The 17,260-nt window shown below is 41.5% G+C and overlaps 1 protein-coding gene and 1 long non-coding RNA gene across 7 annotated transcripts in view; one reads left to right on the top strand and one right to left on the bottom strand.

Annotated features, from left to right (window-relative positions):
- Nucleotides 1–16,802, top strand: part of XPO7 (exportin 7) — a 99,453-nt gene extending 82,651 nt beyond the window's left edge. For 5 of the 6 annotated variants that reach the window (XM_078347285.1, XM_078347284.1, XM_078347282.1 and 2 more), the window contains exons 16-28: nucleotides 588–668; nucleotides 1,584–1,647; nucleotides 2,045–2,153; nucleotides 3,090–3,196; nucleotides 6,152–6,240; nucleotides 6,991–7,098; nucleotides 9,523–9,605; nucleotides 9,860–10,074; nucleotides 10,303–10,441; nucleotides 11,789–11,949; nucleotides 13,205–13,303; nucleotides 13,876–14,003; nucleotides 15,204–16,802. In XM_078347285.1, coding sequence (XP_078203411.1) covers nucleotides 588–668; nucleotides 1,584–1,647; nucleotides 2,045–2,153; nucleotides 3,090–3,196; nucleotides 6,152–6,240; nucleotides 6,991–7,098; nucleotides 9,523–9,605; nucleotides 9,860–10,074; nucleotides 10,303–10,441; nucleotides 11,789–11,949; nucleotides 13,205–13,303; nucleotides 13,876–14,003; nucleotides 15,204–15,297 — 1,477 coding nt within the window. In that variant the 3' untranslated portion in view covers nucleotides 15,298–16,802. Of the gene's footprint in view, nucleotides 1–587; nucleotides 672–1,583; nucleotides 1,648–2,044; nucleotides 2,154–3,089; nucleotides 3,197–6,151; nucleotides 6,241–6,990; nucleotides 7,099–9,522; nucleotides 9,606–9,859; nucleotides 10,075–10,302; nucleotides 10,442–11,788; nucleotides 11,950–13,204; nucleotides 13,304–13,875; nucleotides 14,004–15,203 lie in introns of all 6 variants that reach the window. The other variant, XM_078347281.1, reaches the window with a different exon arrangement.
- On the bottom strand, nucleotides 11,564–12,628 carry LOC103787467 (uncharacterized). Its single transcript, XR_013525536.1, has 2 exons — nucleotides 12,495–12,628; nucleotides 11,564–12,138 (listed from the first exon to the last, which is right to left on the bottom strand). It is a non-coding gene; the product is annotated as an uncharacterized LOC103787467 (long non-coding RNA).
- Nucleotides 16,803–17,260: the final 458 nt, after the last annotated feature.

Raw genomic sequence — 17,260 nt, 5'->3', positions numbered from 1 at the left:
CCTTTTCCCCTTTTTAGGAGCTCAGTTTATTAAAGCACACGCTAGGAGCCAAATATATTACCCAGGGCTGTGTGCAAAGTGACATTTTGCCTCCTATAAACTGTTCCAACCCTAAACACTCATATCCATGAGCTGGTTAATAATTTAAGATGGAAAAAGCAAAGGAGGTCTAAAGGACTCTGCCAGCCAAGAACCCAGAAAAGCAAGGGCTACTAGAATTCTGCAGCTGACAGTGGATGGTGCAGGTGCAGAATTATATACGTCTGCCTGTTATCACTGCCGCAGAAATCTCTTACCCTTGCTGCAGAAATCAGCCCTGGAGTGCCCCAGAATTCCAAGGGCCTGGGTATGGGCCAGTGTAGCTTTGGAACCAAGTAGTGAAGATTATCTGAAGGATAATTTTTCTAGTCAACCAAATGTAAGTACGGAGATTTCCTACCCATCTTTTTTTGTGGTCGTGATGTCTGTGAATTGGTGGTGCAGATGTGTGGTGACATTTGATGAATGACTTTCTTCTGCTCCCAGCTCTCAAGGAAACCAGCAAATCAAAAGGGTCTCCTGCTTTTTTTTTTCTTTTTGTCCTCCAGCATTACCAACTTGAAGTACTGGGGCCGTTGTGAACCAATCACCTCCAAGACACTACAGCTTCTCAATGACCTCTCCATTGGATATCCTTTTCTAAGCTAGCTTCTGTGCACAAGAGAAATTGACGTGCCAGTGTTAGAATCACGCCTTCTGCCCCTTCCACTTCAGTTGAGCTTTAGTGTGTACTCACGTATCTTCCATTTTCCCAGGAGTCACATACGCCAGTGCCCACACAGAATATAGGAATAATAATTCAGGCCCCAAAATTAAGCTGACACCCAACCTGAAAGTTTAGTACAGATTTATCCCTGTCTATTCCTTAATTCCACAAGTACATAGAAGCCCATCTCACAGCTACACACTCTGTGTGATCAAGGTTTTAGTATCCTTAGTAGAGACAAAGTCTCTCTTAGGTTGTCCCATCAGCTGGTTGGTAGAAACATCCTGATTCCAAGCTTTGTGATAGAAGTAAGGACTGTACTTCCTCTTGACTTGAACTAGGTTTTCTATAAAGTTTGAATTGCTCTAGGGCAGCTTTTCAGAACCAGGGGTCTGCAAGAAGGGTATAAACTCTGTAAAATTATTTGAGTGACTGTTTTTCTCACTTCTCCAAATACTATATTTACCTAATGCCATTCTAAATAGGAGAGAAGTTCATTCATTATACACAATATATGCCTCTTATGCAGGGCTTTAGGGCCAAATTCTCTCTGGGAACCCCTGCTGAGAGAAGTCCTCTTAGGATATTCATGATAATTGGGTAACCTGCTGGTTTTATCTATTTTCTTACAGCTAGGAGTTTGATATAGGTGTTTTCTTATTAATTAAATAGTGCTTAGAAGAGAATGGATTTTTCCATATTTGGCAGTGATATCTTCAAGTGGTTTTTAAAAAAATAAGATATTTGGGTAAACTGTCCTTTATTCTGAAAACCTTCCATCTGTCCTAGAGTCTGAGTCTGCTTCATACTTTCCTTGACCTTCTTCCTTTGTCTTTACGTACAGTAGCGTAAGGAAGCTAGTGAAGCTTAGTGCGGTACAGTTCATGCTGAACAATCACACGGTGAGTGATTTTATCTTTTCTCCTGGCCCTCCTACCACGTACACATACACTTTCTCAACACATAAAGGAGATATTTAAATGGAGGTCCCTGGTGTTACTACTTTGCTGATTCCCACCACACTGCCAGATTACACTCACTGTCATCAGAGTGGCTCTTTGAGATCCAGATGATCTGAGTTATGGTGAAGTCACCTACTGCTGCACATACTGCAGATAAATTAGTAGTAGTAACAACAATACGCCCCCTTCAAAAAACAAAAAACAAAATCTTCAGATCCTCAAGGAATGACTACATGGCCATTGCCTTGAAAGGGCTCAGTAATTCTCTGATTACTGGCTTGCATTCTGCCTCTAACTCATGTTTTTACCATTTAACTTGTTTTCTTTTTTTCAATAGAGCGAGCACTTTTCATTTTTGGGTATTAACAATCAGTCCAACCTGACAGACATGCGGTGTCGGACTACCTTCTACACAGCACTTGGGCGTCTCCTCATGGTGGATTTAGGTACCGTAAGAAATCCTAGTGGCTCATGAAGTCATCTGGCACTATTCTAAATTTTTATGTGAGGACAGAAAACTAGATGGGGGAAGGCTTTTCTGTTATTTCAACAGTAACAAAACTATCTGAAATAACAGTCTGATTTCACCAAGAACAGATCATGCTATCAAGGTCCTTATAACTGGAAGAGAATAACAATCTGCTTCTGAAGTTTTTATCTGATATGCAGTGGCTTTAACATTCTCTTCATATTTCTTGGGTATTAAATAAGGGAATTGAGATTCCTAAATGTATCTTGTTGGCCATATAACTTCTCCACCCCACAGTGAGGTGGAAACCCACTTGAAACGGTCAGCAAAACTTTTTATTATCCAGTTTTCTAGCACAGATGAGCCAGAAGGGCTTAATCACTTTTGTAGCACTAGTGGTGATATTAGCAGTTTTAGGTCAATTAATAACTAAAGCTCAATGGTATTACTCTAATTTTGAGCTGTTTAAATTTAACCCTACTAAAATGACATGAAACTTTCTAAGATTATGAAAGGTGACTTTAAATTAAGTGTGAATGAAGCCTCCATACCCATTTGAAGTTTGAGTCTCATCTAGTTCTCACGCACCAGCTTCAGTCCTTTCTCCACTGACTCTAATTCTCACCAAATCAAAATAAATAATGTAATGCCTTATACACAGATGAATCTCTGATACTGTGACTCAGTGTCAACAAACGTAGCCTAGACTAGGTGATTTCTGTCATTTTCTAGTTTAATAATTCTGTTTCTATATAAACATGTTATTCTTAAATTGCTTCTAATATTTGTTGGGATAATAAAGGGACCCCCTTGAGTTCTCCTAGGTCTGCTCATCTTTTATCCCATCTTCCCATGTATGCACAGCTTCGAATTCTTGGTATTGGGGTCACACCCTGGGATGTTTCTTTTGCAGGAGAGGATGAAGATCAGTATGAGCAGTTCATGCTGCCACTCACAGCAGCCTTTGAGGCTGTGGCCCAGATGTTTAGCACCAATAGTTTCAACGAGCAGGAGGCAAAGGTGAGTGAGTCTTTCACCCAGTAATTAATCATCTTCTCGTTTAGGGCAGTCCCCAGTAGAAAATCGTGCTTAACTATAAACTATCCACTGCCTTAGCTTTTTTATTTAATATCTTGGACTTCTGGAGTTTGGGAATTGCAGAACCAGTATAGATTTGTAAACTTTTGTTTTTATATGGCATTGTATTTACTTTAGTAGCTCTTAGGTATTTTTAGCTAAGCTTTCACATTTATTAGCATAAAATTGTTTACAGTTTTCTTACTGCCTTTTTAATTCCAGTTTTATCTTTACATCCCCTTTTCATTTTTAATACTGCTCATTAGTGACAAGTTGGGTTTTCCTTTGTTTTTTTGTTTTTGTTTTTGTTTTTTTTTTTGAGGTGGAGTTTTGCTCTTGTTGCCCAGGTTGGAGTGTGATGACACGATCTCTGCTCACCATACCTCTGCCTCATGGGTTCAAGTGATTCTCCTGCCTCAGCCTCCCGAGTAGCTGGGATTACAGGCATGTGCCACCATGCCTGGCTAATTTTGTATTTTTAGTAGAGACAGGGTTTCTTCATGTTGGTCAGGCTGGTCTCAAACTCCTGACCTAAGTGATTCACCCACTTTGGCTTCTCAAAGTGCTGAGATTACAGGCATGAGCCATTGCACCTGGCCAGGTTTTCTTAAAATTGTGGTAAAAACCAAAATTTACCATCATTACCATTTTTACATGTACAGTTTACTGATGTTACGTCTTTGTTTCTTTTTTTGAGACAGAGTCTTGCACTGTTGCCCAGGCTGGAGTGCAGTGGTGCCATCTCAGCCCACTGCAACCTCTGCCTCCCGGGTTCAAGCGGTTCTCCTGCCTCAGCTGCCCGAGTAGCTAGGATTATAGGCATGTGCCACCACGCCTAGCTATTTTTTGTGTTTTTAGTAGAGAGGAAGTTTCACCATGTTGGCCAAGCTGGTCTCAAACTCCTGACCTCTGGTGAGCTGCCTGCCTTGGCCTCCCAAAATGCTGGGATTACAGGCATGAGCCACCACACCTGGCCAATGTTAAGTATTTTTATATTGTTGTGAAATAAATCTTCAGACTCCACAATTTTAATATGGAACATTTTCATTATTCAGTTCTTTGTGGTTTCTGATTTCCATTGAGATTTCTTCTTTAACATGTGAGTCATTTAGAAAGGTTTAAGAATTTCCATATATATCAGTTTTTGTTTTTGTTAGAGACAGAGTCTCACTCTGTTGCCCAGGCTCTGGAGTACAGTGGCATGATCATAGCTCACTACAAGCCTTGAACTCCTGGGCTCAAGCAATCCTCCTGCCTCAGTTTCCCATGTAGCTGGGATTAATGTCCAGTGAGTTTCCATATATATGGAATTTTAAGTTAGTTCTTGTTTTCTAGCTGTTAGAATTGTCATTTCTTGATTGTTGCTTTCCTCATCTTTTTACTTTATACCTACTGTTCTCTTGACTTGTATAGATCTCTGTGTCAAAATTAGAAGACACTGGGATGTTACTATTGGTAGGACTTTTTACAGTATTCCTCAGGACACCAGTGCTGAATGGTAGACCTAGTGCTGAATGGTAGACCTACCAAATAGCCAGGGTATTGCCAGAAAAAAATGTCAGGCTTTACCTAACATTCTAAAGTTCTCCTTCATCTTTAGCCTTTTCTTTTTCCATCTACAAGTCAGCAGTGTAGACAGAGAGCAACACCACTTAATACAACTCTCTCTCCCCTTTATATTTGTGTTTTAGGGTCTGAGATAGGTACCATTCAAAGCTTCGGTTATCGTGGAACATATTGGCAACTTTAGGCTAGAGTGTCAACCAATATCAAAGATTTAAGCATATCAGTGAATATCAGCCCTTTTCCCATCATATGGTATTAGTTTCATATAAAACAAGTAAAATTAACCAAAAGAACCACCTTGATAATGGACTACAACTGTCACCCACTTCTTAGTCATGTCCCATGTCGTCTTTTAAGAGATTGACCAAGTCTTGGACTGGAGTACTGAGCTTGTGGTATCAGCTTGAGAAGTGTTTGCTTACAAGCAGGCTGTTAACAGAAGTGCTGACGTTTTTGCCAAATGTGTCGAGATCTCCAAATGCGCAACCTTCTTGAGCATATTGATGACTACTAGATTTTGTTGTTGTTCTTGTTGTTCTGTCTTCACATTTGGAGACAAACCACAAACTACAATTTTTAAAGCAGTTTCATTGCTGTTCATGTCACAAGTAAAAGTTCTATTGAGAGAGTGAGTATTGGATTTGGGGTCTTGGTGCAATGTATGAGTCCTGATCTGGGCCCTCCTGCTACCTAGCAACATGACTGTGGGCAAGGTTTTTGTCCTCTTTAGTCCTCAGTCTCTTTTTCTGTAAATGGAGAGTACAGATTCAACATAGGCTCATCGAGATGGCCCACCCAAAGGGAAGAGGCACTGTGTGGACTCCCCTTTGTCTTCCTCCTGGCAGGGCTTGCATCTGACTTCCTTTAGGGTATAAACCATTAGGGTACATATGGCTCTTCTACCTCTTCTTCTTTGGGACTTCTGGTTTTCTTTTTTGCCTTTTTCTGGCTTTTTGAGTGGGTTTCTTTGCCGTGCGCATGTGTGTGTGTGTGTGTGTGTGTGTGTGTGTGTGTGTGTGTGTGTCTGTATCTCTCTCCCTGGGTGGGCTCAAAGCTTTTTCACTTTTTACATATGACGTATTACTTCAATGTCTTAAAACCTTGTCAGCCTCTATTTTTGCTCTGAACCAGGAACCTATTTTCTTGGCGTAACAAACTTCAAAGCTAATTTTTCAAGTGAAAATATCCCATTCTAGCATGGAAGAGACTGAATCAGAATATTTGAGAAGGAGTATTTGTTGAACTGTGAGAGGAAGAGCTTGATGACATGTGGAATCCTCATCAGACTGTTTTTTCTATTCTATTTTAACATGTTTTTGCCTTCTACTACAGCGAACTCTAGTTGGCCTAGTAAGAGACCTGAGAGGGATCGCTTTTGCTTTCAATGCCAAGACCAGCTTCATGATGCTCTTTGAATGGATGTATCCTAACTCTGACTAGCAACGCCCCTACAGCAAGCCTTAACTGAAGTGTGATTGGGTGATGGGGTCAAGAGAGGGTGTGCGGGGAAGGGAAGAGGTAGTGAGGCAGAGAAGATGAAGAGCTACCCAGAAGGGGCCTGCATATGTTCTGGAAACCACCATTTCACAGTGGTTTAATGACAGACATAAGGTTGTCTGAGGTTAGAACATGAATGAGATGGTCTCCCAGTTTCTGTTTTGGATCTCAAATATAAATGCCTGTGGAACTATATACCACTGTAGAACTGTTGATTTTGCTCTATTTAGAGAGATGTTTCAGTCTAAGGAAAAAAAAAAAACGAATAACAGTTTTTACAAATTAGGAAGTCTAAGTTTACTGACTCCCTAACCTTGTGCAGATTATTTCAAATCCAGGTGCCTCTTTTGTAATAGTTAATGTAAAGGAAATGAGCTGATCTCCTGTCATACCATATAAGTGGTAAGAGGATAAGTAACAGTCTGAATACAACATGCTCTTTGGGAGAAAGGTACTATGTAAATTAAAATGTATTATTAGATGCCTTTTACAGGTTAAAGAACACAAAATCACTTTAGTGTCTTCTGGTTAGAAAGACTCCAACATTAGCAAGCAAGAGACTGGAACTCAAAGAACTGTAATTTGACAGTTTGTGCTTGGCTAGTGCTAAAAACCTGTTTTAAATACTGTACCTTTCTTGAATCAGAAATCCCTCCTTAGCTTCTCATTTACAGATATCCATCCTACATGCCAATTCTCCAACGGGCAATTGAGCTCTGGTACCATGATCCAGCCTGTACCACACCTGTACTCAAGCTGATGGCTGAATTAGTTCATAATAGGTAAGCAAGAGGCAGAGCTTCCAAGGTTACAGCCGCCCTGTTATCTGAGAGAATTTGTTGTATGTAGTGCTTTGGGCAGATTGTAGGAGATGAGAAGATTTGCTGCTGCATTTTAAAATTTGAAAAGTTTCTGTGTATGTTTTTGTTTGAAAGAACAGTATTCCTCTCTACACAAAATCATAGCCAACTGCAGGAAATAAGTCACTTTTAAAGAGTCTCCATTGGGGCACAGTGGTTCACACGTGTAATTCCAGCCCTTTGGGAGGCTGAGATGGGCAGATTGCTTGAGTGCAGTAGTTCAAGATCAGCCTGGGCAAGATGGTAAAGCCCACCTCTGCAAAAAATTAGCCAGGCATGGTGGCATACACCTGTAGTCCAGCTACCCAGGAGGCGGAGGAGGGAAGATCACTTTAGCCTGGGAGGCAGAGGATACATTGAAGCCAAGATTAAGCCATTGCACTCCAGCCTGGGTGACAGAGTACCCTGTCTCAAAAAAAAGTAAAATAAAATAAAAAGAATCTCCAGATGTCCATTCTTAGGAGAAATAAATTTGGCAGCCAAAATTCTGATTTCCTGCTCACGGATATAAAGGTTAACATTTGGTAGTGGTGCCTTGTCCATCACATTTCATGGTTAGAGGTGTTGAGAAGGATATGATAGGTATCAGAATAGCTTTATCTTCACTGTCTCCATGAAACCTTTTATAACCACGATGATTACAAATAGTTCTTTCTTTGTTGAATTATTAGGTCCAGAATAGAAGATGTCATTGTACACCTCATTTCACTCACACTGTTAGGCTCTGATGTGCTGTGCTTAGCTCTCTGCCAGAGATGGGTAACTTATTATAAAACTCATGTGTACTACTTAAGTTTATATCTTATGCTAGTTTATAAGAACAATTAAAAGGACTTAGATTTTAAAAAAAAGGAATACTCTTTCTTAAGAAAGGTATTTATTACGCAGGTTGTGACAGGAGCAATAAAAATTTACTTTTAAAAAGTCAGAATTATTTTCAAAACACCAAATTAAGGATAGTAAAAAAGAAAAATCTAGCACCTTAGCTTTCCCAGGATTTCAGATACGTGCATTGGTCTCTCATGGCAGTTCTGAGACAGTGAGTTTTAAAACTACCTTAGGGAGTGGGTAATACTCAGAGAAGCTGTAACCTCCCAGGAGGCTTATATTCAGGAGTTATTCATTTATAAAGTGGATACTTGAGAGCACTTGCTCTTTGCCCAGCCTTCGTACCCACTATGCTGGACAAAATCTCTACCCTCTTTGATGTTACAAATGGTGAGGAAGACCCAATAAAAACAAGTATGGAAGATCTTTCCAGACAGTGATTAAGTGCCATCGGGAAAAAAAAAAAATAAAGCAGTAAAATAGAGGAGAATTAAAGGACAGGAGGGTCAGGGAAGACCTCTCTGAGAAGGTAGTATTAGTTAGGATCTAAATGACAAGAAGGATTCTGATAGCCCTGCAAAGATAAGGGATGTTCTAAACAGAAAACAAGTGCAAGAGTCCTGAGACAGGATAAGCTTGCTGGGACTCGTGGCACGAGTCTGGTGGATGCGGGAGGCTGCGGGAGCAGGGTCAGACCAGTGAGCAGAGCCAGATCGTCTAGTGTCTTAGCACAGCAGTAGTGAGGAGTGGGCATTTACTCTTATTGCAGTGCAAAGCTGCTAGAGTGTTTTCAGCAAGTGATTAAAATGATCTCATTTATTTAAAGGCTACCATGTGAAGAATGGGACTGAAGGCAGGTAAGAGTAGGAGCAGAGGGACTGTAAGGGAGAGGTGTATTCGGGTGTATTTTAGTTAGATGTTGATGGATTCGGTGTTGGCGGTAGGAAAGAGGACGTAGGAAGGACTCCTAGGCTTTTCAGGTCTTACCAACTTGAGTCTAATGAAGCTTATCAAAATGTGGAGCAGACAAAAGAGAAGATTGTTAGAAACGTTTACCTTTTCTGTCCAGCTTCTTTTAGACCATTCCAATTCCCTTTGCTTCCTTTCTTCGTATAAAATAGTAACAGCCTTTGCCCCTCCCTCAGATGCCACTGAAGCCATAAAGGTCCATGCAGACTAATGGCTGAAGGGCTCTGAGTTAGTACCAAGAGGTGACTGGTAGAAAGTATACTTTAATCAAATAAAATTGAGATTTTTAAGACAGTAATTTTATCTGCTGCCTTTTTTTCTTTTAAATGTTTTTAATTTGAGCAGCAGAATCTGAATCTAGCATGTTGGTCTTCAAGATAGAAGCGACATTATTGGTTAAATATCTATAACTTGGTTATTCTCATATTAGAATAGGCAAGCTACTTATTTTAATGTAAATGCAGGATCACCCAAGGTATGAGAGCCTCAAGTACCCTAGTCTTCCAAAAAAACAGTTTGACTTTTTCTCTTTCTGTGCTCTCTGCTCAGATCCCAGCGACTCCAGTTTGATGTCTCTTCCCCCAATGGCATCTTACTCTTCCGAGAAACCAGCAAGATGATAACAATGTATGGTAAGTGCTTCAGAGAATCATGCCTCTCGAAGTTAATTCCAGCTCAGTCACCACACTGTAAGCAGAATGTGTCTCTCCGGCCAGCCCTGGCAAGAGCCAGGACGGCATTCCTGTCATATGCTAATACAGGTGCATTAGAGTGCCACCTGTCACCAGGGGCCTGCTGGAATGTAGTATGCCTTTGGAGTAGGAAGGCTGATATAAATGAGCACTTCTAATGTAGTTGAATAAACATATATGACATGTCTACTCAGGCAATCGAATCCTGACACTAGGAGAGGTCCCAAAGGATCAGGTCTATGCTCTGAAGCTCAAGGGCATCTCCATCTGCTTCTCCATGCTGAAGGCTGCTCTCAGTGGGAGTTACGTCAATTTCGGAGTCTTTCGTCTCTATGGAGACGATGCCCTGGACAATGCTTTGCAGACCTTCATCAAGCTGCTCCTCTCTATTCCCCACAGTGATCTCTTGGTAAGCCTTACGCTGCATTGCCAGAATCTTGTTCCTCATCACATTTAGCCTTTTTCACCTGAGACCATGATGGAACATTGCTCTTGAAAAACTATATAAGCTAGCTCTTTTCTGCTATAACTAAGTCTTTTGTTTTCCCAACTGAAAAGAGGATCTATTTAAGATCGTCTCCCTGCATGCTGGAGTGCATAGTGCCTAAGCTGATTTTTTTCCTCCTCTCTCCCACAGGATTACCCCAAGCTCAGCCAGTCTTACTATTCACTACTGGAAGTCCTGACCCAGGACCATATGAACTTTATTGCAAGCCTGGAACCTCATGTCATCATGTATATTCTCTCTTCCATTTCTGAAGGACTTACTGCTCTTGGTAAGCACGTGGGTGGGGTGGGTAAGTTGGTGGGTTTTTTTTGTTTTGTTTTGTTTTTTTTAACCACTTAACAGAAAGGGAGAAGCTTTAGAGATGAGCAGGAGCAAATCTGGAGATCATGAAGGGGGCCCATAAGCCGTATTAGGCTATTTGAACTCTGTCCTGAGGGCCGTGGAAGCTGGGGAAAGGTTTCACACAGCTAGCGCCATAAGTTTTTTCTTCCTAGTCCATCTGGTTCCTGTCAACCAATTTGTTTATAGGTAATAGGTGTATGTAATAGGTAAATGTGTTTTGTAATAGGTATATGTGTTCGGAGAATAAAACAGATTTTTATATTAGGCTGAGCAAAACCTAAGTAGGAGGATTAAGTCAGCTGCCAAATAGTGATGATATATTGCAAATACACATAGACTGACTTGTGGATTATCAACTGTGGTGAATTATCCATGCCTCTGTGCCACTTTGATACACACTCACTTCCATTTCCACTATTCCATCAGGGTGCACAGCCATATGTAGTACAGTCCAGTCAAGGTATCAGTCCTTGCTTTGGAAGACTGTTGCCTTATTGAAAATAGAGGGACCTTTGCATAAACCATCAGTCCCGTAGGAATCAGAATTGCTTACTCGTTTAAGCGTTCATCCCTTAGTTCTTTGGGCTCACCTCATCAGAGTTCTGTTCACAGGTTGTGCTGTACTGTTCCCTTTGTAAAGATGCATAGATGAGTCTGCAGCTCCCTCCAGAGATGTGCGGGAGATAAACACATAATACAGCACAGCCCACTCTAACAAACCATAAACATTCATAGGCTACATCAATCTTGGTTTCATGACATCCTGCAGGTAACTCAGAGCATAGGCTCCTACCCCAGGCTTCTTGGATTCCAGTCACAGCTTTTGCAGTTACTAGCAGTTGATCCTTAGGCCAATGCATAACCTTTCCAAATTCTGGTTTCCTCGTGTGTAAAACAAAACCTACTTCGTGGAGTTCTTGAGAGGCTAAATTAGATAACAACACCTATAAAGTACTTAGAACAATATCTGGCACCACAGAAGCACTTGCTGAACTAAACTGTTTGTCATTTTGTGTGCAGCAGAAGATGTACATCAGCAACACATTGAGACAGTAATTTCGGTATTCTTTATTTATATATATTACCAATACTCACTTTCAAACTTGGAAATTGAGCCCAGCTATACAATGAGGGTAAGAGGTTAACAAGGAGTCTTGACCAATGGCCTTGGCTGAATTGGCCACTGGACCCTAGTGGATCTCAGCCAAAGATAGTCCATATTTGCCCAGGTCATCTGCAGCAGCTGTCCTACTCCTACCTTTCTTTCTTGCAGACACCATGGTATGCACAGGCTGCTGCTCCTGCCTGGACCACATAGTGACATACCTCTTCAAGCAGCTGTCACGTAGCACCAAGAAGAGGACCACACCCCTGAACCAGGAGAGCGACCGCTTTCTGCACATCATGCAGCAGCATCCAGAGATGATCCAGCAGGTAAGAAAGTGGAGGCTTAGGAGGCAGTGATGGAGTGTCCGACAGAGGAAGGACCTCTGCAAGACAGGGGAGGCCACACATGATTAACCTAACATCTCATCAGGTTCCTGCTGCTGAGATGAAGTTTGTTTCTTCAAGTTGCAGTGGAGTTTGAGTTTGCCAAGTAATCAATCCCTGGATATAGAAAATCTGAAAAAAAAAAAAATCAGGTTCTGGATTATTATTCTGTCACAGCAACCCCTGTGCCTATCTCATGAGCACTATCCTCTTTTCTGTGAAAATTACTTTGCTCACCCACTGCAATAAATAGAGCAAGAGTTAGCAGCAGCCGGCTTTCTAAAGGCCTGTGCTCTTGTTTACAAAACAGGAACGTAAATGTAAGACAGAAGGAAATAACTGGCCACAGAGAGATCAACTATATGCTTGCCCTTATTTTATTTGTATGCAATGAAAATAAAACTTGAAATAACTTACAGAAATACATACTAGATAAAAATAGGTAAGGAAATGGGATCACTAACTATTGAGATTTTAGCCAATCTTACCTTTGTCCACACTGTTCTCTAAAGAAGCAGTGACATAGCCAGGTGTGTAATCCCAGTATTTTGGGAGGCCAAGATGGGTGGATCACGAGGTCAGCAGATCAAGACTATCCTAACACAGTGAAGCCTCATCTCTACTAAAAATATAAAAAATTAGCTGAGCATGGTGGCACGGGCCTGTAACGTCAGCTATTCAGGAGGCTGAGGCGAGAGAATTGCTGGAACCCAGGAGACAGAAGTTGCAGTGAGCCAAAATTGCACCACTGCACTCCAGCCTGGGCGACAGAGTGAGGCTCCATCTTAAAAAAAAAAAAAAAAAAAAAAGTGAGGGGCAGTGAAATATCATTATTTATCCACAAACTATCATTAAACTATCAACTCCAGGTACCTGGAAGGGATCATGCAGGTTGGTTTTGCCTAGTGTAATTTTGTTTATGTGACCCCATCCTATTCCCCACAAGTCAGGGTGAACTGGAAAGATCCATTTGTAAGTGAAATTATCAAACCAATTTTAAGAACAGGAAAGGAAATGAATATCTTAGAAGAAAAGGTTATCTTGAAATAGAAGACTCAGATGAAGCTTCACAAACTATTTGTCAGACTTACCCTACACCGAAAAGGCCTTCAGTCTAATATAATCCTGTATTTTGGAATCTGTCGTTTTATCTTGGGTAGCTGTACATAGGTCACTGCCTCAAATCCTCCGTTTTCAGATGCTGTCCACGGTGCTGAACATCATCATCTTTGAAGACTGTAGGAACCAGTGGTCTATGTCCCGACCCCTACTTGGCTTGATATTACTTAATGAAAAGGTGAGAGCGCGAACTCCTTGGTGCCAACCCAGAAGACCACACACTTGCTATCACCAGGCACGGAGAGAAATGGGTATAGAAACACTCCAGGATGGTGAAACAGGGAAAATGGGTCATTTACTGAGCATGTCCCATTCGTGTTTTCAGTATCACACAGTCCCTTAATTGTTAGAAGTCAGCATGTGTGGTAGCTCACAGACACAGGGTAAAGGAGTGTTTCCCCCCAAGGCAGTAAGAGAAACCTTTTAAGGAAGTAAGGTACTTGCGTATCAGAGGGCCTAAGACCTGTTCCATTTCTAGCTCTGCCACAAACAAGTCTCAAGATTCCTATAAAAGAAAGGGCTGGTTACATGACCCTTTTAAAGTGCTTTACAAATTAAAAATTCTTGATTTTTTAGTAAGATGAAGACATATTATCCTGGAAGGACTTGCCTGAAGTTTTTTAAGTGTCCAGTTTTAGTAGATATTCCATTACTCCTTAAAGAAGAACATTTCTCATCCCTGACAGTGATGGAGGGTTAATCTGCCTTTCCCTGCGTCTCTTACCTTCTGTTCCACTCCTTGCCCCACAGTATTTTTCTGACCTAAGGAACAGTATTGTGAACAGCCAGCCACCAGAGAAACAGCAGGCCATGCATCTGTGTTTTGAGAACTTGATGGAAGGCATCGAACGAAATCTTCTTACGAAAAACAGAGACAGGTGAGTATAGAGTGTCCTGCCTAGAAATCTCAGACAGTTGTTATTTATAACCACATCAACAAAACAGGAAGTTCCCTTAAAGTCTTTATCTGTGTTTGGAGGCCATCTAAAGCAGTGCTATCCAATAGAAAAGCGAGCCATGTTAAACAGGCAAAATTCATTTTAATAATATACTTTGTTTAACCCAGTGTATCCAAAATATTGTATCAATGTGTAATTAGTATTTTTAAATTGTGGGTTTTCACATTCTTTTTATTGTACTACGTTTTTCATACATTTTTTTTTTTTTTTTTTGGAGAAAGAGTCTTGCTCAATCACCAGGCTGGAGTGCAGTGGCCCAATCTCAGCTCACTGCAACCTTTGCCTGCTGGGTTCAAGCAATTCTTCCACCTCAGCTTCCTGAATAGCTGGGACCACAGGCGCGTGCCACCACGCTCAGCTAATTTTTTTGTATTTTTAGTAGAGGCGAGTTCCACCATGGCCAGGGTGGTCTCATCACTTGACCTCGTGATCCACCCGGCTTGGCCTCCCAAAGTGCTGGGATTACAGGCGTGAGCCACCACGCCCAGCCTAATTCATACATTTTCATCAGAAATACTTGATTTGTATTTAGATTTCATAAATTTACAATTGACAAAGTAGATTCCAATACCCAGATTGTTTTAAACAGCTAGGGATTTTTCAGTAACTGCATTATCTAGGCTTGACAATTTTTAAATTTTATTTTAATTTAAGGCATTTTAATTTAAAATTAAGATGCAGTTGAGGAGCTGAATGTTAACTGTATTCAATTTGGAATCATTTCCTCAGTCACACTGGCCCTAATTTAGGTACTCAATAGCCATGTGTGGTTGGCAGCCACCCTATTGGACAGCATGGCACTACACCAACGGGTTTTGCTGCATTAAGAAATGAAACGGTGTCGTTCACTTACTGCCTCACTTTGTGAGGGTAACTTCTTACCTCTGTCAGTGAAATTTCTTTTCTGTTGCCATGAGCCCAAGGTAGCCCTCAGGGCTCCAGACTTCACCAGATCTCTAGGTCAACTTTCCCTTAGAGTCCTAAGACTGAGATTAACTGATCTTTGAAACAGAACCCATCAATTCATGCATTCTACTTCCTGTGTTAAAAAAAAAAATTCTAGGCAGATACGTTTCCCTCACACCCTCCTCCCCCAACCCACATGCATCCTCTCTGCAGGTTCACCCAGAACCTGTCAGCATTCCGTCGAGAAGTCAATGACTCGATGAAGAATTCCACTTACGGCGTGAATAGCAATGACATGATGAGCTGACACCTCCTTGGACTCTACCTGTACAGAGCAGCGTCCCTTTGGTTTGGCCCAGAGGGGCGAACAATTGCAAGGGAGAGGGCCTGGCTGATCCTGGCTCCTTCCTCCAGGGGTGTGGGGAAAATGGCAAAAGTCAACTAGCTACTTCCCCAGGGAATAGGGGTGTGAGTGCACTCATTGGGGGGGCAGGGCGATGCTGGTTCCTGGGGGACTGGGTGGGAAGGGTGGTGGGAGGAGATAAGAAACACAAACTGAGACTCCAGCCCCTCCTCCTGGGGCCACCCAAGTGGGGAGAACCCCTAGTGTCCTGCCACAACCTGCCTTGTATAAACATGTACATTTTTTCATAACATTTTGAACAAGGTTTATATTGACTCAAGTTTAAAAACAAAAAGTGTGACTGAAAAATTTTTACAGAGTCTAGTGCACCAATGCTGATGTGAGGGGTTGTGTATGCGAGTGAAGAAAATGTGTATTCTGGTGGCCTGAAGCTTTACTGGACAAGGATGTGTGAGAGTGCAGAGATATATTTAGTGACACAGTAGAGAGGCAAAAGAAAAGAAAAAAAAGCTAAAATTCCAAATGTATATTTTTTCGTATTGCCCTGTCCTCACCCAGAAGTAATCACTTCCTGTTACTGTATTAACCCTTGTTATTAGGAACTCTAAGCCATGCCAGAACACTGTCCCTCGCCTTGGACCGTATAGGTTCTGCCCTGAGTCCCTGGCCCCTTGCAGTGACAAATAACTCCAGCTAAAAGTGTTTGGTGTTCTTAACTCCATCCTCTTTCCCACTTTGCTTACCCTCATCCTCAGACAGATGCCTCTTGCTTTTAAAAGTTGGATTTAACGACATGTTGTAGGGTTCTTGGTCTCTGTGAAGGTAGAGAACAGAGAGAAGGAAGTGAGCCCACTGCTCTCCTATGGAGCAATGTGGGTGAGTCCACCGGAGGCCCTGCTGTGTGTGGCCAATAAATTTCAGTCTTCCCCAGCCCTCGAGGCAGTGTGTGTGGATGTGTGCGTGTGGATATTTATATATGTACCCTGCACTCATGAATGTATGAACTGGAGGAAGTTACTACAGTGGAGGGGTTCTTAATAACAAGGTCTACCTAGCATGAAGTATTTAACATTCTCCCACCCCTTAAAAATATACATTTTTATAAAATGAAAACCATAATAAATGTTTTGAATATTAAAAAAAATTAACCTACAGAGGAAAATTAATGGAGAAAGCTATTTGCCTTGTACTTTTTCCACAATTGTTGCTGCTAGTTGTACACATCTCTAGTTCAGCTCTTGCCCACGGGACACTCATCAATTAGGTTTTATTTTTATTTCTCTCCTCTACCCCCAGAAACAAGCCTGTTAATTTTTTTCCCTTCTCCTCTGGCGACTGTGTGATGAATCCTTTCTTGCGTGATCAGGTTGCGGATAGACTTGTAAGGGTGTTTGCTGCATACAGTGTAAGCATTGTGACCGCCAATAAACTTCAATGGTTTCTACTGACCTGGTTTCAGCAATCATGTCCAGTGTGTGTGTCCAAGGACATGTCTCACTCAAAACACGTGAAGATGTGTGAGGCATTCTTAAAAGGCTGGTAAATGACGGGCCCCTCCACCTGATCGAATTAACTTGTTTCTCATTGCACTCAGTTTCTTCTAATAGCATGATATGGTTGATTTATCCTCTCAGCAAAACCAATCATAAGCTGTTGTCCATTGCTATAAAGTGGAAGCCACTCTACCTCTCTTATTAGCTCTCAGATAATAACATGGCTACGAGCAGACAAGTAGTCATTGAAGAAAGCCTGGTCGTGTTAATGTTCTGACATCAGCTTCTCTGATGTGGGCTGGGTTTCCTTCATTAGACCGTGACAGGTTCAAGGGTAAATGTTATCCCCATGGAATATTTTGCAGACTCACAGGTCAGACTTACCAAATGAGGAACACTTGTTAAGAGGGACT

This window comes from Callithrix jacchus, chromosome 13 (assembly GCF_049354715.1).
Source record: "Callithrix jacchus isolate 240 chromosome 13, calJac240_pri, whole genome shotgun sequence".
NCBI lineage: Eukaryota > Metazoa > Chordata > Mammalia > Primates > Cebidae > Callithrix > Callithrix jacchus.
This window is presented reverse-complemented; position numbering and strand designations above follow the sequence as displayed.